The sequence below is a fragment of the Andrographis paniculata genome, unplaced genomic scaffold, assembly GCF_009805555.1.
Source record: "Andrographis paniculata isolate CXL003 unplaced genomic scaffold, ASM980555v1 Contig32END, whole genome shotgun sequence".
NCBI classification, from domain to species: domain Eukaryota; kingdom Viridiplantae; phylum Streptophyta; class Magnoliopsida; order Lamiales; family Acanthaceae; genus Andrographis; species Andrographis paniculata.
Window position 1 is genome coordinate 4181323 of NW_026137565.1, and position 22399 is coordinate 4203721.

The 22399-nt window shown below is 31.8% G+C and overlaps 3 protein-coding genes across 3 annotated transcripts; 2 read left to right on the plus strand and 1 right to left on the minus strand.

Annotated features, from left to right (window-relative positions):
- Window positions 1-4210: 4210 nt before the first annotated feature.
- LOC127247812 (uncharacterized) lies at window positions 4211-6024 on the plus strand. Its single transcript, XM_051269840.1, has 4 exons — window positions 4211-4697; window positions 4781-5239; window positions 5324-5457; window positions 5543-6024. Exons 2-4 carry the CDS (start codon window positions 4811-4813, stop codon window positions 5763-5765), a joined length of 786 nt encoding a protein of 261 aa, XP_051125797.1. The 5' UTR covers window positions 4211-4697; window positions 4781-4810; the 3' UTR covers window positions 5766-6024.
- Window positions 6025-10584: 4560 nt separating this feature from the next.
- Window positions 10585-12494, plus strand: LOC127247269 (30S ribosomal protein S6 alpha, chloroplastic). Its single transcript, XM_051269052.1, has 2 exons — window positions 10585-10999; window positions 12075-12494. Exons 1-2 carry the CDS (start codon window positions 10613-10615, stop codon window positions 12315-12317), a joined length of 630 nt encoding a protein of 209 aa, XP_051125009.1. The 5' UTR covers window positions 10585-10612; the 3' UTR covers window positions 12318-12494.
- Window positions 12495-13164: 670 nt separating this feature from the next.
- On the minus strand, window positions 13165-18826 carry LOC127247268 (sodium/calcium exchanger NCL-like). Its single transcript, XM_051269051.1, has 7 exons — window positions 18273-18826; window positions 17257-17442; window positions 16360-16541; window positions 14521-14666; window positions 14193-14436; window positions 13790-14098; window positions 13165-13702 (listed from the first exon to the last, which is right to left on the minus strand). Exons 1-7 carry the CDS (start codon window positions 18649-18651, stop codon window positions 13454-13456), a joined length of 1695 nt encoding a protein of 564 aa, XP_051125008.1. The 5' UTR covers window positions 18652-18826; the 3' UTR covers window positions 13165-13453.
- Between the last annotated feature and the right edge of the window lie 3573 nt (window positions 18827-22399).

Genomic DNA, 22399 nt, shown 5'->3' on the forward strand with positions numbered 1-22399 from the left:
ACATGGGAGTTGGCCAAATAACGGCCCAACTCCGGAGGTATCACATGCGCACACGAGAAGACTTCCCAAAGTGTCACTCATCCTCAAAATACATTAAAGCAAACACGGTTAACTTTAGAGGTCTTTCAGTAGAGTTCCAAAAAAAGAATATCCACATTGTTGACATAAGTAGTTTATTCAATCAATTTAATCTATATTCAAACTCAGATGGCCTAGCACTGGCCCAATTCTGGGGTATCACATTTTCGCCACTTTAGAATGCAACATCTATGTTGCACCACAAGGATTCGTCAATTGATTGTCTCGTCTCTTAAAAGTCAGGTCAACGACTGTGAGTTATCTCAGTTCGACTCTAATACCAATTGTAACACCCCGACCCATAAGTCAAGCTGACCGAGCGTGCCGGGATTAAACTGGTCTCACAGGTCGCTACGAGTCCTTCTAGCGTACTTTTGTCCTCACTCAAGTGCCCTCTGGAAGACTTTCTAAGGGGTCACATATTCTCAAATTACTCAGAACAAACACGCTTAAGTCTAAATTTCTTTAAGTAAAACTCTTGAAAATTAATGGGCACATTGTTAACATGAGTAATTTATTCAATCAACTTAATCTTTATTCAACTTCAAATGACTTAGCACCGGCTTATCCATACATGAGATTGACCTAGCATCGGCCCAACTCCGAAAGTATCACAGAGAGCTTCCCACCACCAACACCCAATGTTGTCCAGTCCAGTCTAATTCACCAACTAACTCTTTCAAACCGAACTACTAGTTATTAGAATTGAGTCAACTCATACTAGTATAGTATTGTCCGCTTTAAGCCGAACTCGCACAGATTTATTTTTTGAAACTTTCTCCAAAAGACAGCATACAAATAGAGTTATATGTAAGCTTATAAGGTATTGTTACTTTTTCTAATTTTTCAATCGTACCCCAATATTTTTCATGTTGCTCCATAATAATTTACATTTTCGGGTATTTTCTTAAAATTTGATTGTTGTGTTTTGGGTTATTCGTTGAGAGTTCATTTGGATGTCGGCTCGTTACCATAACGTTTAGATTCAGTAGTAACCTTCAATCAATCCTATTTTTATGGATGCAAGCAAAAGTTAAATCCATTCTTACAAGTTATGAGCATAGCCCTCAATCTTCAAGGCATGTTATTGAACATCTTACTTTCACGATTTACAAAGAAAAGATGGTGTTGATAAAATAAAATAAAATAAAATTTTCATATTCAAGTTTTGGCATAAGATATAAAAATATCTTTTATTGTCATATTATAAGAAATACCAAAAAGTGTGTGTTTATATGATGATGGTAAACAATATTATTCTATTCACCTTAATGACATATTTACTATTTACTATTATAGTCTGGCATAATAGTAGCACAATTAGAGATTATTTCTCCTCTTTTAGGTAATAATTAAATAAAATTAAACATTTTCTTTTAATATTAACTTAGTACTAGTTTTATTATATAATTAAGAGTATTTTTTTTAAAAAAAAAAAATTATAATCTTACACAATAATTTATTGAATATACTATATAATTTATTAAAATAATATATGTATATAATCTTATCTCACCAAATAAATGCACCTAAATAGTACAAATATATTACAGGCAGTGCAAATGGTGAATGATAATGAACGCTCAGTTCTTTCCATCCACTGTCAGAAATAACAAATGATAAATTGAAATAATTTGTCTTATCTATATATATAATATTAGATATTCCTTTATAAAGTAATAATTTTTTTAATTATTTTTCTTTTATTCAAATCCAATTATTATACTTCCTCCGTCCACAAAAAAAAAAAGTATACAATTATTTTTGAAGCGATGTTTAAGAAATAATAGTATTTTAATTATAATGAGTAGTTAAAAATAATGTAATGATATTTTTGCCCTTGCTTTTTGGTGTAAAAGTAATAATGTGATGTAAAGTAAGGGTATTTGTGAAAAAAAGTAAGGTATTTAATGAAATATTTACTTTATAATTGGACATCCCAAAATAGCTAGTTGGATGGAGGGAGTATATCAAATAATTGTATTAGTTTTTCCTGGCTCTAATTAAGAATATATTTTTTAACTAAAAAAAATATATCCAGCATTAGAGTGTAGTTTTTAAAGTGAATTGGAAAAAAAAATTAATTTGAACTTTATATTTAAATAACATTTAATATAGTTTTTATTAAAAAAATATATATTTATTTTAAACATATGAATTTAAAAAGAAAATCATTGAAAAAAACAGACCATTAAATCGTACCATACAAAATAACCGTACATCGGATTAACAGAATATATATATAAATTTATATTATTTGAAATATTGGCAGCGGAAAGAGAACCAACTCCTTTTTGGCATTTCATTCATTCGTTAGGAAACCTGTTCCTGTCAAGTGGTAACACTAATAATAATAATAATAATAATATTTGCTTTTTTTTTTGGGATAAAAAAATATAATAATTATTTGTTGAAATAAAGTGAATGTTGAATTGAATCTATTGCATAGTCCGCCCAATTTGGAGGTGTTTGCACAGTAATCTGACTGTGTTTTTTTTTAAAAAAAAATAAAATAAAATTATAAATATAAAAAAATTTATAATAATTATAATTTAATAAAATATATACAATATAATATATATTATTTTGTAGAGAATAAAATTTTTTACAATATAAATTAATAAAAATTTAGAAATATATATGTAAATATAATGTAATTTCATAATCAAATTATAAAAATTAATACACATTTATATTATTATATTTATTAGCATCAAATCAATGCATATCAAAATTCTTTGAATCCAACCCAAATCTAAACACAAACAAACATATAAATTCAAACCCATCTCAAAATTCAGATAAAAACCAAACTCTAATTCAAATTTCCCTAAAACCCCTACACAAATACATCCGTAAGTATTTTTTATTTAAGGAGTATTATAAAAGTTTATATAGATATATAAAAAATAATATTTTATATTTAATTATTGATTTTTTTTATAAGTATTATAAGTGAACAAAATAGTATCCGTGGTCTATTTTTACTTTCTTTTTCTACTGTCATTTAAATTTATTATTATTACTCCATCCGTCTCACATATCGTGTCTGTTACACTGTAGATACAGTATTTTTAAGAGGGGTGTCATTAATATATAATTAGGAAAGTATTAGTGAAAATAATTATAATATAATATACATAATTATAAATTAAGACTAAGATAACTAATTAGTTTAATTAAAATTTTAAAAAAATAAATTAAAAAATTTAAAATGAGATTAAAGTGTGTAATCATTTTTTAAAATAGGAAAGTGATACGGAATGTGAAACGGACAAAAACGGCAACATGGATATAATACGTGGGACGGAGAGAGTATTTTTTAATAAGAAATGCAATTTTTTTTACTTTAAAAAATAAAAATTCATATTCTTAGATATTTTTTTAAAAAAATTAGTATCTGATTAAATGGAAATATGATTAAATGCCAGAAATAAATAAATATATAATATTATATTAATATGTACATATTATATCTTTTTTAATATTCTACCTGCTAAATGAACAAATTCACTGTTAATTGTTAAGTGTTCGGGCAAAAAAACCTCGAATGGTGTATTTGTTTAACATTATTCAATATGCAGTAATAAAAATATAGTATTCCTTGAATTAGCGTATTTAAAAGTCACATTTATCTTTTACGTCATTTATTAATATTAAAAATATTTTTATATTTGTATAATTTTTTTTATAAATATATTTTTATTAGTATTATAAGACACTAATAAAATATTCTTGTAATTTTTTTTAATATATACTATATTTTGATATAATAATTAATTTTAAAAAATTAATATATAAAAATTTAATGGGATAGTTAGAACCGAACTATAATATTTTTATTTAAAATATTAAATTTAAATATGAACTTATTTAAAAATATTTGTAATGGGAAAGAAGGATTGGAGACACGCGCGGGAGCGCACACAGACACAATCTTGTGAATAGATGCGTCTTGTATATCTTTTCATACGCAAGAAGATCTCTGAATCCCAACCGACAAAAAAAAAAAGCTGACGTGGCGGTGGCTCCACCGTCCCTGCAGACGAGTTTCTGTTAAGACGACGGTGGCCCCACCCCCCAACTGAAAGCCCAAATCCACATTTCTCTAAACATTTCTCTACATCGATTTTATTGCATTTCTGCTTCTGCTTCTTCTTCTTCATCACTTTCTTTTCGTCAAAACTTTCTTTTTCATCCTCTCAAACAAAAACCAATTCATTTTCATGGCATCTTCAACCTTCCTCGTCCTCTATGTGGTCCATCGCCATTGCCAAATCAATCAATTAAACAAAATTTGAAAACCAATTTTGAAGAGACATAGGAAGAAAAGATTAATGGCGGATCCCGATTCCCATGAACTTGTTCAAAGCTGTAAAACCCACCCAAATTAGGAAAACCCTGTCCTCATTTTGCCCAGACATATATATTTACACATATCGATCGAATCAAATCAAATCAAATCAAATTAGGGTTTCAAATAGGCAATCTTGACTCCATGGCTTTCGAGAATTTTCCGTAATCCACAGTATTAGATTTTCTGTTACTCCAATTTATGTATCGTGGATTTTTGGGGGGTTTCAGATTCTCAGCATCCAAGAAAATGAAATGAAGATTAGGTGGATTTGATGGCTTGCCTTTTTTACTCTTTTCTGGTTATTTCGTATTAAATACCATTCCTGATTTCTCGGATGCCTTGCAGTTGCAGGGAAGACGACGACGACGACGATCCATGGCTCAACAGCAACACATCCTCTCCGGCGGCGGCGGCGGACGGTCGAAATCCGGCAAGCCGAAGAAAGTGCCGCAGAGGGGATTAGGAGTGGCGCAGCTTGAGAAGATCCGATTGGAAGAACAGCGGAAGAAGGAGGCTCTGGAATCTTCAGCCATAGCCATTAATCCTTGTTTGGATGTTCACTTCCCTCTTCAGATCGGCAGCAACTGCAACTGGAACTGCAAGCATTTCGTCAATGGCGACAATGGAGGAGACAACAAGGGGCCAATTTTGCCCCAATTTCATCTTCTTCCTCAAAAATCTCACCAATTACTCCATTCTTTCACACAGATTTCTTCTCCTTTGCCGCCCAAATTGAGTTCTCAGAAAGAGCCCCCTTCAAACCAAAGCAGCAACATCTACACGCACCCAGATGATAATCGACAGGTATTTATAATGTATCCATTAATCCTTGGTTAGTTTCTTCCATTTCTAAGCGATTGATCAACAGATCAAGCGCTGTTTTTGCAGATTATTGGCATGAAGAGGCCTTGCCCTTTTCCTCTGCAGCAGCATCACGTCCACCGCCGTGGTAAATTCTCCGACGAGTCGTCGTCGTGCAGCACAAACGATAGAGAAGCAGGAATTGAGATTAACTACCCGAGGTTCCCCGAGTTCTCATGAATTCCCTGTTACATATCGTCATCGTGGTCGTCATTTTATACAGATAGTTTTGTGGTCTTGTTGCAGAGATCGTCCATGGAACTCAAGCAGCTTCCTGTCAATCGATTCTTTGCCGGGGAAGCTGAATGCAGACTTTTTGAGTTTGGCTCCTCCATCGGCATCACCATGTGATGAGGAATTGAAGCATCGTAATTTGGATGAGTCGTCGGGAGGGTCTATTGAGCTGTTTGCGGTGAAGTGCGAGGTGGGGGGAAAGGAAGACGCCATTGATCTCAATCTCAAGCTGTAGAAGAATTGAAGCTTTATTATTGCATTTGATACTACTGTTCTGTTGTTATGCATTTCACTGTATTGGTTGTCTTCTTCATCGTTTTGTAGCTGATCTGATCTGAATTAATTGGGAATACTCCATTACATACTTTGGCTGTCTGTCCTCATTATGTATTTGGCTCATCCTAAACTTTGTTTTACAAATTCATGTTTATTATCAGGGGATGGTTAGCATGCTCATTTTAAATGATGCTGATTGTCCAGCTCAGCACATATTATTTGTCCAAACAACATACATTATGTATAACACATGTTAGTATAATATAAAGGTACGTGCTGTTTTTTATATTTGTATTATATTAATATAAACAATGTGTTGTCTGTAATAATATTGTGTATTGTATTATATTGTGCTTTTAGTTAGGGAACAATAAACTATTTTGTCATTTAGAACATACACAAATGATACTTATTATTATTATTATTATTATTATTATTATTGGTAGTTGTAAATTCTGCAATATTAATAAAAATACCATATCATTTAATATGGAATATAAAAATATATATTTCTTTCCCTAAAGTATTATAATATTTAAAAATTTTAAAGATACTTATGCAATGTTTTGTAACTTATTATCTTAAAATCTGATGTAAGCCATTATTATTATTTATTCAACATGCAAATAGATGCTATGTAACGCTACTTAAAATTTGATGCATAGAAAAAAGTATATATATATATGTTAAATGTCTGTTTCTTTAGCCCAAAATTTAAATTTTTACTATTTAGACTCTTTATTTTTTTTTAAAATAAAATTAAAAAAAATCTTGCAAAGTATCTTATCATAGTATTATTTTAATATCAAGGCTAAATCAAAATTTTTCAAACTTCATTAAAAGAAATACAATTGGTTATTTTATTTTAAAAAAAAAGAATTAGGTTCAGCTCTTTTAATATACAAATGTTGTTATTATTTATAAAAAATACTTGCTACAAAATATTATATGTAAACGTCAAGACATATTTTTTATATTCTACTTTATATTTATTTTTAATTAACTATTATTCCTTTCGTTCCGAATATTTTGTCCATTTTACTGTAAACACGAGAATTTAGGAGGTGTACAATTAGTAAATAATTAAAAATATATTAGTAAAAATAATTATTGTATAATAAAAATAATTATAGATTAAGATTAAAGATAACTAATTAGCATAATTAAAATTTAAAAATTATAAATTAAAGTTTTAAAAATAAGATTAAAGTTTAATTTTTTCCAAAATAGGAAAGTGACAAAATAAGTGGACAGACGAAAATAGAAAGGTGGACATAACAAGTGGAACAGATGGAATATTATTTTTTAATTCTCGTGTCAACAAAACACCTTGGGATAGAGGGAGTATAAATTTTCTTTGTAATATTTTATATAATTTTAAAATTATTATACTTCGCAATATTTTCATAATATTTTTCTTTTTTATGAATATTTTTCTTAACTTCTAGAGTAGAGGGTTACCGTGGCCAAAATATTAATGTGAGATATTTTAAATATAAAATTAATTTTTAAAATAATATAAAAAATAAAAATATGATTTGATATTTAAAAAAAAAAAAAAGAGTATAAATAGTACAAATTTCTCAAAAATTTTCAAACAAAACACCCTAAATATAATTAGGAAATGGGTTTTGTATTTGGACAACAATAGAATTTTGGGCCACGTAGTTGGGCCTAACAAATTGTTTACAGGCCCAAGGTTCCATATGCTCTCAGGTCTTTGAAAATTAGAGCTAAATCGAATACAATTGAATGATCTGTTAAAATTTGTTCTCTTTTTAAGACTTTCTTTTGGTAAAAAATTCTCAAAACTCAAACTTCCAAACAAATGTATTATAAATTATCATGTTTATTTAAAATATTAAATTTAATATCTATTTTCTATATAAAGCATAACACATATATTGTATGTTAAAAAAAAAAAAAAAAAAGAAATCAATTTTCTTTTCTAAGTTGTCTTTAAATGTGTCTTTGGATTTTTTAAACATGAGTTTACTTTATATATATATATATATATATATTTGTTACAAATCTATAAGATCTTTAAAAATTAAAACGCATCAACATCAAATCAGAAAATATCTAAATAGAGTTTTTTCTTAAAAAAAAAAAAGAAAAAGAAAAGAGAAAAACCAAATTAATTTTTACTTTATATATAATTATGTTATTATTTTTTATTTAAATTTATTAGTTAAATAATAAATAAATTATAATATTTTGTTCCCCGAAATTTAGATGTTAATTCCGTCATTGTATATATTCACTCTATGTAAAGGGTGCAAAAAGAAAGGGGCCAAAGAGCTATTATTGAGTGTATTAGGTTGAACCTAATTGCCACAAGACATCGTTATATGATGTGAAAATTTACAGACTGTTATTTTTTAGTGCGTCATAAGTCAATTTTGATTGAACCTAATTGCCACAAGACATTACGGTATGAAATCGGCCTGGAGTTAAGCTCCGGGATTCACCAAACTAATATGTTTATTTTTGAAAAAAACAACAGAAGGACTCTTTGTTCCATTGTAGACGTGTTTTTTTTCAGATACAAGTAAAAACTAGCAATGCATGTGCTTAAGGACTCTTATTTTTGTTCCACCCAAATATCGTCATGACAGGCCATATGCTACAACGCAATCTTAACCGTCCATCCACTTATCAAATTACTGCAATTAAATCAGAAATTAATTCATTATGCCCATATATAAATAGAGGTGCACACGATTCGGTTATTTGTAAATATGCAGGTATTTGATAATCGAACCGAACAAATATCCGAAATCGCGAATTGTATCTGAACCGAAAATTTTGATTAATCGAAAATATTTACAATATTTACAAATAACTCGAACCGAACCGAAATTAAGAAAAATTACATAAAAAAATAATTAAAATTAATATCCGAACCGAAATCAAACCGAAAAAAATATGAAAAACTGAAATCGAACCGAACCGAACAGATATCAAATATGCAGTACTCCTATTTCTATTAAAATTAAATTTGCTCGGTTAACCAAAAATTCGATTTGATTCAGTCGGTTCAGCGGTTCGACCGTTGGGTTCAACTTTTTTGCCAACCACTATCTATAAATACCCCACGAAATCTACCCCAAAGGCACCCACCAATTAACTAGTAATAATTAATTAAGAGCTAGCAATCAATATAATTAATATATACAAGATGAAGAAGGTAGGAGTTTCCAGCGTGGCTATGGCGGCGGTGGTGGTGGCGGTGGTGGTGGCGGCGGTGGCGGCGCCGGCAGCGTCGCAGAGCTGCGAGCCGTTGGCGCTTGCGTTGCCGTGTTATGGGGTGACGCTTGGAAATAACCCGTCGAGCTCGTGCTGCACTCAGCTGAGGCTCCAGCAGAGCTGTTTCTGTAGCTATCTCACAAACTCCACAATCACTCAATACTTCAGCGCCGCCGACGCGCGCCGCGCCGCCGCCTACTGCAACGTCCCTTACCCCACCACCTGCTGATTTATATATATGCATGCAATAATAACAGGGTGGTGCCACGTGTCGGTGGATATATATATACACACATATATAAGTAATACTGGATTTACTGTTTAGCATGCATGCATAAAATGAGTGTGTATGTATCTCGTTTCTGGTATGATGTTGAACTAGTCATAATAATAATTTTAATACAATACTTAAAATGCATTCATTCATTATAATCCACAAGCTTATAAAATAAAATGATCTATCGGATGGGATTAATTCAGCATGATGCGGAACTTAATATATGCTTAGCATCATTTTAGCCTGCATTGTGTTATTTGTTTCTTACTCGGGTATTTTGTTTATTTTATTTTATTATTTATTTGGAGAGGTTTATTTATCTTTGAATTTAAGTATATGGCAAAAAAACAAAATATATAATATCTATATACTTTAAAATTCTACAAAAGTACATTATATTCAACACAAAATATTATTTTTGTATTATCAATACAATCTTCTATATCTAATATAAAAATGTAAAATTAACAAACTTTGGATATTACATACATTGTCCAACCAGCTAGCATAAAGTTTTGTCGATCATTTGAGCAATTATATATGGTGCCTATTCTTTTTATTTCTATTTCAAAATTACAAAACACAAAAAATAAAAACATATATAATGATTTATCTTAAATTCTTTTAATTTCATAGTAAATTAATTTATTGTTTCATTTCTCAAATATTCTTTTCTATTTGTTTCTGCCGTCTTTGTTGCCTCATTTGTTGCCCCGATAGGTTCATTTTCTTCATTTATAATTTTATTTATTATTATTATTTTTCTATAATTTTATTTTTCTGTATTAAACAGCTAAACACATTCCAATAAAATTTTGTTAAATAGTCAAAAGACTTTCGTTACAAATGAAATCAAATTTGGTTATTTGTCCATAAAAAATATATATTCATAAGTAATTTTTACATATTTTTTAATATTATATTTATTTGAAAAATGTCAATGCCGCCTACGTACTCAATTTATAAAAAAAATTATTTTATTAACTCATTTATATATTTTGTAAAATATCATATCGCCATAAACTAAATACTGTAATATTTTTTTTCTTTCAAAATAAAACAACATATATCATTTTCTTATTATTTTCAATTTTTTTTTAAAAACCTCACCTCATAAAATGTGTCCAAAAGTGCCACAGTGATACACCAGTAAGCAGGCCGGATCCTATCCAAAACCGGGTCCGGGTCGGGGATTCGGATATGGGTAAACCCGTAATTCTCTCCTCGTCCCCTTATCTTCTTCTAACAATAAGCCACAGCGGTACCCAAGCCCATCACCAATGGCGCCCGTTTCCTTCTCTTCCTCTGCTCTCCTACTTTGTAAACCATCTCTGCCCGGCGCTCACTCTTCTTCCTTACCTCTTCTCTCGCCTTTCAAATTCAGCAAACCTATTCAAATCCCGTTCACCAGAAGACGAGGAATTTCCAATCCCCTTGGAACAGCATCCGCCGTGAAATCGGAGTTCGATCTAACGTTCTTCGAAAGAGACTTGGAAGGAAGCGATTCCCCTCCGACGCCGACAATACCTGGAGCTGGCTTTCCAGACGCCGAGGATAAGGAGGAGCCGCAGTGCCCGCCAGGCCTCCGCAAGTACGAGACGATGGTTGTTTTGAGGCCTGACATGTCCGAGGATGAGCGCCTCGCTTTCACGCAGAAGTACGAAGAGGTCAATTTGTTTCCCCTCTTTTCCTTCTCTTAACTGAGCTTGTCGTTTCACTGATTGTTGGATTTTTGCGTTCGAATTCGATCAATGCTGCTTTCAATTTCCTTATGGCGATACTTCAATTCAATTATTTGGATGATTTAATCCGTAAAATTGTTCAACTTGAAACTCTCAATCCCGAGTTCACCTCTGCAAATGTTCGCATGAAATGCAAATTTTCCCACTGCTGATCCTTAAATCTTAACCTTATTTATCTGTTTGTTTTATGTTTTTGTCACTATATTTGCTAAACGTGCAATCTTCTGAATAAATGATTGAATGAAATTATGAGCTTCATGGACTCTTTGGAAGTGATTTGGTTGATCTTCAATTTCTTAGGAAGATATAATTTACCATACGTATTGAAAAAGTTACTCCACTTTGAGCAATGAACAGTTTGCTGTTAATTTTAGTATGATCGGGATATATTCGAGACTAATGGGATATTTTGTCGAGCTAAATACAAAAGATGGTGTGGAGTGCAAGTTTGTATAAGCCGAAATGACATCAAACTCCAATGTAATGCACATTCCGCTGGTTTCTAATGATACATTTTGAATGAAAATGTGTATTCATTTCGAATCTAAAATCATTCACCAATGGTTGCTCCTTTATCCCCGATAGCCACCATCCTGTTTTTAAAATTTTGAAGCTTCGGTCGTCTACAGAATGAGTAACAAAATTCGACATCGGTCTTAGACTCAACATGTGATCAGAATTCTTGAGTGCATCGTTGGATTATCCCAGAGTTGAATTCATGTCAACCCCGAAAACACTAAGTTGTAACTTTCAGATAGTGTTTCTATACACGATCTATTTGATTATGTAGTTTATTCGTTTGATTCTCTAACTCTGTGTTCCATAACTCCCTAACACGGCTCTTGATATAGTAGACGTAGAACAATAATAGATGCCTCGGCTATTTCCTCCCTAACATCATTTCCTTTGCTACCCAAAAAAAAAAATGAAAAAAGGAGTTCCATTTAAGATAGAATTGATGTATTTCATCTCAACTATTGTGTCGAAATCATGTATGCAGTTGCTGGTTGCTGGGGGCGGGATGTATGTGGAGGTGTTCAACAGAGGCGTAATCCCTCTAGCCTACAGCATCAAGAAGAAAAACAAAGCTGGAGAAACGAATACATACTTGGATGGTATCTACCTTCTCTTCACCTATTTCACCAAGCCCGAGTCCATTTCGATTCTTGGGGAGACACTGCTGGCGGATGATGATGTCATACGGTCTTCCAGTTTCAAGATTCGGAAAAGGAAGTTGTTTTAGGTAAACCTTTTCCTCTTCCTGTCTCAAGGTATAATATAATTATGTTTTGCGAATCTGCTGTCTCGTCTCTCTGCCTGGTTATACTGAGTTAGTTTGTACTCGGATGAAGAGCTCGTAGGCATTCATTGTTATGTGCTATTCTTCCACATATTTCGAGCATGCTAAGTTTTCAAATTATTTTTTGGAATCAAGAAGTTTGCATTTTTCTTGGAAGTCATGATCCTGTGATTGAGATATAACCTTTCTTTGTTGGACCGTAATTTCTAGTGATTTAGTTACTGCGAAAACACCTTGATGAAGCTCCCTAAGTAATTTGAAGCTCGAAAAAGCAAGTTACTGCGAAAATACCTTGATGAAGCTCCCTAAGTAATTTGAAGCTCGAAAAAGTATTTGCATCATTTCAAATACTTTTAAGTTTCCTAAGATAATTGGATTAACTTTGCGACTATAGCGAACAACCTGAGCTTAGTATTTTACTTTTAGGTAGCGACGAATGTATCTAATGGCTGTATCGTCTTGCTAGTTGTTAATTGAATCTCTTAACCTCCTTTTCGCCGATGAAAATTTGTTCGTCGACATTGTCTTGTTCTTCCTTTTTTGGCATAACTGATTTATTTTGTTGCCATTCTGGTTGATGAAAGTGTGTCGCACATCTTTCATGTCTTTGATCTAATTCTTTTGCAATATATTTTGGAATGGAATCCTTAGACATGTTTTTTTGTGGATGGAATCTGTTATGTAATCCAAGTCAATACATGGCCAAAAAGAACCAAAAACCTCATCATGAGTGAAACTTTATAAAATATGTTTATTTAGTTAGTTTAAAAGAACCAAAAACCTCATCAAGTGAACTATAAATACGAACACCTCTGATTCCTATAGTGAATTATCATTCACCAAATTCCAACACTTAAATAGTCACAAGTCTCCAAATTTCAAAATATCCAATAATCAAGAAGTGTCTGCACAGCAAGAAATGCAGAAAATCCCCAAAACAAGCAACACAAACTGTATAAGTATACATAAATACATACATAAGCAGGTAAGGTAAAGATGGCACGGCTGGCATGGATCTTCCTCAAAGTACAAAAACACCCGGGAGCACAACCGCTCGCGAACCATATTAACGGGCGCGCTCACGACCAGCCGAAGACAAAATCAAGAATGTACACAAGCGCGAGGGACAACGGATAAAGGAGGAACGCGATGAAACAGGTCCAGAGTGGGAAAGTCGTGCGAACACTGGCAAACACTCCCATAACAATGCACACTATCAGAATAACCAAAACTTCGGACGAGAAGTCCCAAATCAGCCCTCTTGCGTAAACAAGCGCCAAGAAAACCGATAGACACAGGACATTGTTCATAGTAACTGCGCCGTACAACTGAAACAAAAAATAAAAATGACCTTTGGTATATAACATGCTCGACTATATTATGATTTATGAGTTAAAATGTATGAGAAAGCATACCTCCGAAAATGTCAATGATGCTGATCTTAATTTTTTCCTGGTGGCGAAAATAATGGCAGACACAGCCTCGCTAGAGTTGGTGGCTAACGGCAGCGCCACAAATGATATGAAAAATGTCGGTATGCTGGTGGCGTTAGAGAAATTTGTGACAACGTCGACAAGAGGATCTGCAAAAGCAGCTGCAATGCATGTTCCAAGAAGCAATAAGAGTACAGCTTTAATTGTAGTCCAACCAGGATTCTCGACGCCCTCAACCATTTCGTCGCTGTGTTCCCCCACGCCCAGACGATCATGTTCTATCTTTGTTTGCTGAAAAAAAAAAATGAAAGAATCATGGTATGATGAATTGAAATGTATTGTAACATGCTTTAGAAATTCTCGATTAATATGAGATTTTCTTTACCTGGTGATATTCATCGATAGAAGCTTTGGCGCCCCTTGCCTCCGCAAGCCATCTGCCAATTCCTGCGATGAATTCATCCAGTTCAACTTTGGAATCAAAAGAGGTGTCGAACTCCTTCATCACTTTATCGACAGCATCGTTGTGATCCAATGAAATCTCATTGAACTGGATTCCGACAATCAATGCCTTCAATTCTGCGTGCGAAAGATATCCATCATCGTTCTCATCAATTGTTCGAAATAGCCTGCCATATTGAACAAAACAATAAATACCGATTAGAACACTTTACAAGCACAGAAGTAAACAGAGAGGTTGAAAGTAACACTACTTTTCTATGACTTCTACATTTGGTCTTCCGTCGTCTGTCGAAAGCCGCCCCAGGGCACTCTTGTTGAAATGCTTCAAGATTCCGGATATGACAAGCTTATGCCTGGCAAAAGCAAGTCGTCTCCTTTGAATCCATGGCTGGAATATCTGCAGCGGACGTTCAGAAACATGCTGAGATTGTCTACATTTAAAGCATAATTAAGTATGCCGCTAGTTAGTCCCAAAAAAGCCTGCAATCTGTAGCAACATTTAATTATTCCCGTCCCTCAGCAGGTAGTGTTGGGAAAATTTCATAACCAAGAAAGAAAACTGAGATTGAACAAGTGTGGAACAAGAATCAGAAAACAAATTTGATTAGACAAGTTCCAGAACAACAATAAAATCCCAAAATAATTAGCAGTAATCTTACTTGGATAAAGTATAATTTGGCGCAAAAATTAACTTAGAAACCACATGGACACACAAAATTTTACGTGAGATCCCAAAATGAGATATGCTGCAGGAGAGCAGGATCTAAATTCTTCACCGAGAGAAAATTTTAACATAAATAACAGAGATTAAGCTATTTCAATTGCACTCAAATGACATCATCCTTGACATAGATCCTTGTGTTCACCAAGCAGTCCAACACTTGGAACAATCGACAATCACCAGAATTAATAACATCCTCTCTCTCTCTCTCCCTCTGTCTACTAGGTGAGAAGTCTATATCTCACCTCAACGCAAAATCACCTTGCTCCAGCCCGCTAGAAGCTCTCAAATTCAACAGATTAACCAAGTTCAAGCAGTACTCAAATTTGGCGATTGGCAGTGATTCAGTCAGCATATCAACAGGATTTTTATCTACATGAACCTTAACCAATGAAATTTTCTCTGGTTTGATGGTGCTTAGAAAAAATAGATATTTGGTGGCTCTGTATTTTATCATGTTATGAGACTTCTTATTCTTAGACAAGTGAATAGCACTTTGGCTCAATCATTCAATTCAATCCTCCTATTTCATTCCTAGATGTCGTTGATCAATAAGGGTTCTCTCCATACCATTTCGAATGAGAATAGCTTCCGTTGATTTTCAATGACATGTCATAAATGAAATGCGCTTATAAAACTTTTCTGAATCAAATTGGGAGTCTCATAACCGATAAAGAAAACCGAACTCAGACAAAACAAGAATAAAATAATGCTTCTAATTAGGAGAGTTCAGGAACAAACAATAAAACACTATGATACTATACCACAATCTTATAGTGATGATGAATGTAAAGTTGATGCAAAAAAATTAGGATACAGAGAGGTCATTTGGATTCCTAGAATAATCAAGGCAATCCCCAAAAATAGGATATTTATATGTGCACAGCAATTGAATTCTTGTTTTCACCAAGAAATGATAAACTAATCTTGAGAAGAAAGCTTAAAAAGTGACATGTAGGAGAAGCCTCAATTGAAACGAAGACAGTTGGATGTCACCTGTGTCTGACTATGGACAAAAACTTCAAAAGGAATGATTGAAGTCAATTCATTGAGGGATGAGGCAAATCAACTTTCTAAAGGATCAAAGAGGTATACTTGTTGTCCCTTGAGCTACTGGCGAGTAACTCATCCGAACGAAACGACAAGTGAATCACAATAAGTTCATCATATGGATTTAAAAATAACTTTCTAATGAGGGACACTTGTTAATCTTATGGAAACAATAATACATCTAATTAAATATGACAACAAAACCACCCAAACTTGTTATCACTCAATCAAACCCTGCCCGTAGGATACCTCGGTAACAAGCAACAGTCAAATTTGTCATATATAATTTAACAGGTAGAAATATGAAATAGGAAAATACCTGGTAAAGGCAATAGGTGATTAGAAGTGAAGCAGAAACTATAAGACTAATCAAAACAGTCAAGTGCCGTCCTGATTCTATATTCAGAATTTGTGGTAGCTGGACTATTACGAAGGGAATCACAGATATAGCCATAATGATGCCTGCATAGCTTGTCCATATATCTGTAGTAACACCGGAGCCTGCACAGGAACAGAAATTTCATGAGATTACAATAAGCTGAATTTTGCAGAGTGTAAATAGAAATTGGGAGAGAGGCAAACGCAATCTGCAAAGGAAAATGACAAGGAACATGTGAAACACACAAGCCCAACAACTTCTAGTGTCATACAAATTTTGCAGGAACAAAACAAGTCACTACACATTCTGAATATACATCAAGTATGCCATATGTACACAAATCAATTATAAATTCATAGTGGAGTTGTCATATTGCCACATGATAATTATATTGTTTAACGTATTCTTCTTTGTAAAAATACATCAAAAAGTGATGAAGAAAATGCTGCGATATTCATGCAGCCGCAAACCCCCGTCATGTTTACTACCGTCCAAGAGAATAAGGTGATGAATGGTGATTTTACTTAAAATGAAACCATTACTGATAAATCGCTCATGCTTTCACTAAAAAGAGTGCGATCCACCCAAATAAATCACACCTTGATGCAACTTAGCATCCAAAGTAGCACGAATCTTGAGAATCAATCAAATATTGATAGCACATGCACGCGGCATCATATATATATTCATATATATACACCTTAAATGTGTTAAAGCCATAGAAAGTACATCAGATAGACAGATACAACTGGTAATAAGTAAGCATTAAGTTAACATTGACAAGCATGTTATAAACTTGATAAGAAAGGAATGTAGAAGCAAAAGATAGAGACCAACCAGTTAAGTCAAAGCGTTTTGTGTCTTTAGAGTCTACAGCAACACCATTTTCTAGATCACACTTGCCAACAACAATGCAGGTACCCCAAATTACAGTAAGAAGCATGACTGTTGACCCAGCCAAAAGTCCCATTCCAACTGACACCTGGCTTTGAGCAGTCTCTTTGCTTCCAGACAACCCGGAGACTGTAAACAATATCACCCATTTGAGCAATAGACAAAGGCATAATACAAATCGAATTTGATGATCAATCATTCACCACAATTAAGTGATATATATGTACAACTTTAGATGGAAATAAAACCATTATATGATTGACAAAACACATCAAAAATTATTTCCAAAATGCCACATCAATTCCAATATTACAAGCTTTCACTGTAACTATTCAGATAATTTTTTCAAAAATATTTACAGCTGATCATCTAATTATTTACAGAGATGGGTACTATGTAAAACAACCCACAAGATGAGATCTATCGACCTTCTCTAAATATGAATATAACTATATATATTAAAAGGAACAAAGGCACCACAAAATTCAGCTACTATATCCCGTCTAAGTACCGATCTTCTTCTCAGGTTTGCCAAAAACGCTATATTGACTGAAATTCTTTATCTCACAAGCAGAGATTGACCATTTGTCTATTACGCTAACTTAAATCCAAACTGTTAAATTCAAAACGAGATTGAAATCATGTCCATCACGTCATTGGAAATCATTCAGATCTAAATAAGTTTCAACAGAATTTTTTCTTTAAAAAGGAAAAAAAATAAAATATATATATATATATATATAGATAGATCATGAGGTTGAAAGTTTGAATAAACGCAGTAGAAAGCCAATTTCAACTTGTCGATTTACCCAAAAATGGTAGGGCTGAAACTAAAAGTTATAGGGCCAATTTCGCATCTGCCATCAGCATCGTTCGATTTACAAACTAAGAACAGTGATACTAAGAATATTTTCCTTTTTTTTTTTTGTTCGTTTTAAAAAGCGTGAAGTAACGGTTACCGAGAATGAGCATAGCATCAGGAAGCGCTCCGAGCATGGGAAGAAAAAGGCCGCCGACGATCCCAGGGCCAAGGATCTCGAGCAGAAGCTCACTCCCGGTGGAGAGATACGTGGCCGCCATAAACATCAGGTAACCGTAGACAATAATCAGGAATAGGTTTCCGAGGGCTGTGGTGGTGCACGGCAAAAATCCATACGACTCCTCACAGGTCTCCTCCGGTAGGCGGAGGCGCAGGAAGTCCGGAAGCTTGGAGGCGTGAAGACCGTCGGAGATAAGATCTGATTGAGCGGTAGTGAAGTTGCCATAGGCGAGGCCGCAGAGAATCACTAGAAAGGCAGCGGTGAGAAGTGGCCTGGGCTTGGGCAGCAGGCGGCGCATGGCGGAGACGTTCGGAATTCAGTCCGGCCGAGCGGCTGTTGTGGTATGGTCTGTGATGTCGTTCAAACGCCCCTATCTATCTGTGTGTGCAGTGTCGAGTGTGTAATAAACAAATACTCAAATGATAAAGATGGACGGTGCACCCGGTGCACAACACCGGGTCCATACAGGTACTGCGCCGCGCCCCGCCTACGGCTGCTACGCGGTCTACATATGTGATTTGGGAAGACGCGTAAATGAATGTGTGTTTCTTTTTATCAATTTTTTCAAGATTTATTATTGAATTCTATTTTTAAAAATAAGAAAATACATTGTTTTTCATAATTTTTTTTATTAATTTCTTTGAAGAAAAAAAATATGAAAAATAAAACTCAGAACAATAGCAACAGATTAGTAACACAACGACTATAAGTAGAAATTACATCAAAAGTACTAAAAATAAAAGTAAATATTCATTTACTTTTTATACATATTTATACGTAGTAGAAATAAAATAAAAATATTGCTGTAGTAATGATATTTGTTATAATGTGAATATAAAAGTATTTGTAATGTTAATAGATCCGTAGTACATATGCAAGTGTAAAAAAATTAATAATATTTTTTTTTTATATAAAAAAAAATGGGAATCATTGGAAGCATGGCCCGCCGTGTGTAAAATGATCCGTACTTTGGGTCCAGATTATGATTTATCAATGCCCTAATTTTTGTCCTTCCTATTAATCTATTACTACATAAAATTCAGATTTAATTTCATTATATATATATGTATATATTATAGTTTCAATAAAGTGAGACCAAACGTGGGCTTATCTTTTTGATCTCTAGGGGCAGACACGTCGCAAGTTGATTGAGGTGGCCATGGTTGTAAATTGTATAGTGTTTGAAAGTATCTATTATATTTTTATGATTTTGTATATATTTTAATTTAATATAAAAAATTATATAATGAATAATATACAAAATATTTTATACATTTTAATAAAATACAAATGGATATTATACATTTATTTCAAATTTTATAATTTTCAATATTAAAACAAATACATTGAAATCTTTTGATTATACTTTACACAATATATAAAGGTTATGAGTTTAAGCCTCAAAGTCTTTTGCCTTATTTGTCATATAAAACTATAAAGGTTATGAATTTAAACTTCAAAGTCTTTTGCTTTGTTTGTCATATAAAACTTTTATGACTTTTTATATTGTTGTAATTTGCAATATTGAATAATAAATGTTATTCAATTGTAAGTTGAGTTATTATACAATATACTTCATTCGTCCTTTAACAATCTATCAATTTTTTCTATTTTGGTCTATTTAATAACAAAGTATTCATTTTCTACATCTACCTAACCTTATAAATACCTTTCAATTTACAATATATTACATAAATATCGTTACTTTTATATCATATAATAATAATAAGGTTAGTTTAGTCTTTTCACTTTTATTTATACTACGTTCCAATATAATACTAATATTTTTTTAAATGTATATAAATATTTTATTTATAAAAAAACATAATAAAAATATAACAATACAAGAGAGTCCCTCTTAAACAAAATTTAAGAAATAATTAAGATGAAAAAGATATAGTATAAAATTTTCAAAAATATTATAAAAAATATAGTATATACACATAATAAAAAAGATAAACAAAAAAATGTAAAAATAAATAAAAACACAAAATACATCATCTTCTAAAATATTTTCACAATTCTTCATGGCTTGCCTTACAAAAACACTTAAAATTATATAGAGTTTCTTTAGGTTTGAATTGAGAATATTTAATTTAAATTTTGTATTTTAATTATATTCAATGTTATATTTTTTTTTAAAAAAAAAATATTATACTTTCATTTGGAAAAATTATGTCCATTGAAGTCGTACAGAGAAGTAAATATATATATATATATACATATTATTTAAATGTAAGAAAAAGTAAATAATAATAATAGTTGGAGGTATTTATGAGAATAGAAAAATGTAATGAGAATGATACCTACTAAATATATCATACAAATTTATTTGTACTTTTTTTTAGTTATATTTAATTTTATTTTATTTTTTATATAAAAAAAGGAATATTTATTTTTTTCTTTACTATATAAAATAAAATTTTTATTTTTATTTATTATTTTCAAAAAATTCATATCCAATCAAATTAACACAATTAAATAACAAATAGAATAATAATTATAGTAAATTAATATTGAATAAAAAGTAATATATAAATATTAAAAAATATTATGATTACAAAATTAGTAAAAGATGAATTAAACGATCAATAAAAAAAAATAAGGCGCCAATGAGTTTTCTTATATTTAGCTAAATATACTCATAAATAAATGTTTTTCCTACTTTTAATTAGGGGTGGCAAATCCGTTTCATTTTTAATTTTTATTTTAAATTACTTTTTTACTAGTTTTGAATTTTAAATTATTTTAAAATTTTTGTTTAAATAGTGTAAGTAAAAATTGAATTCACAATTTAACTACTTTACCATCAAACTACGTCTACATTTTTATTATTATTTTATTAGTTATTACATATAAATATATTATTATTATTTTATTAGTTATTACATATAAATATATTTAATAATAATTTTTAAAGATCGGGTCGGCCAAGCACGGCGGGCATATTTTTTGTGGCCCAAGTATGGTTTTTTCGTGGCAGATTCGAATCGGAATTTCGGGCTTTATTTTTGTCACCTCTATATCTAATAATTTTTATAATGTTTCTTGAAGTTAACTATAAAATAAATGACTATATTTATAATTTCAAAAGTTTGGAAATTAAGATTTTGAAATTCATCTGCAGTTTGTGCGCGTGTGGGTCAAATATCGTTAGTAAGGACGACCGAAAATGTTAGGCATAGAGTTCATGAAAACCATGAGGAATTTTGTTATAATTTTAAAAGTACATAAGATTTGACGCGGTTTCGTAAAATAATATTTGAATTTTGTACAATTTTGCCAAAAACTAAGAATAAATGTTACAAGTTTGTAAGGGATGATCGGGTGGTGTGGGCATCCACTTGTTACCGTGAGGTCATAGTTCAAACTCCGATGTCTCACATGATTTGCTTAGTGTGTCTTACCTTGTCGGATTCAGTTTGCAGGCTATTAGGTTTGGCCGGGGATTTACCCAAAACATACATTGGATAGCAGTTGCAAATTTCCAAGTTATTAAAAAGTAAATAACAATAATAATAATAAAAAAAATGTATAGAAAAGAAGAAAAGATAACGGTTATGGTGTTAACACCATTCTGATTTGACCAAATCAACAAACTAATATGTAGGAATTAACAAATCATTACACAATATATAAAACATCACTAAGTTAGCACATTAACTTGAAACACTTAGCAAATCGTCATAAGACAGATAATGTGTTATATAATGTGTTCTATATTATATGATGATTTTTCTATTTTCTTTATAAATATTTGCTCATTGGATCAAATTATTATTGTGATAAAATCAAAATACATTTTGCTAAAATCAAAACATATTTTGTTATAGTAATATGCTATTCAAATATATGATATGTTCTATATAAATATTTGTTATTTTTGTTATAAATATATATATACTTTTTTATAGATATTTCTTAATTTGGTCAAATTAGCGCAACAGCCTAAACCAGAAGAAAATATACTCTTTCCGTCCCATTGGAAATGTGACGTTTGCTTTTTGCACATAGATTTTTTAATATTAGTATTATATTATATTGTA

Bases quoted from the DNA above. Each gene is read 5' to 3' on its own strand.
- LOC127247812 (XM_051269840.1), top strand. From the start codon at position 4,811: ATGGCTCAACAGCAACACATCCTCTCCGGCGGCGGCGGCGGACGGTCG. The intron at 5,240-5,323 runs GTATTTATAATG...CTGTTTTTGCAG, and splicing joins ACCCAGATGATAATCGACAG to ATTATTGGCATGAAGAGGCC. The intron at 5,458-5,542 runs GTTCCCCGAGTT...GTCTTGTTGCAG, and splicing joins ATTGAGATTAACTACCCGAG to AGATCGTCCATGGAACTCAA.
- LOC127247269 (XM_051269052.1), top strand. From the start codon at position 10,613: ATGGCGCCCGTTTCCTTCTCTTCCTCTGCTCTCCTACTTTGTAAACCA. The intron at 11,000-12,074 runs GTCAATTTGTTT...TCATGTATGCAG, and splicing joins TCACGCAGAAGTACGAAGAG to TTGCTGGTTGCTGGGGGCGG.
- LOC127247268 (XM_051269051.1), bottom strand. From the start codon at position 18,651: ATGCGCCGCCTGCTGCCCAAGCCCAGGCCACTTCTCACCGCTGCCTTT. The intron at 17,443-18,272 runs GTAACCGTTACT...TATTGTTTACAG, and splicing joins TGATGCTATGCTCATTCTCG to TCTCCGGGTTGTCTGGAAGC. The intron at 14,437-14,520 runs GTAGTGTTACTT...TCAATATGGCAG, and splicing joins AATGTAGAAGTCATAGAAAA to GCTATTTCGAACAATTGATG.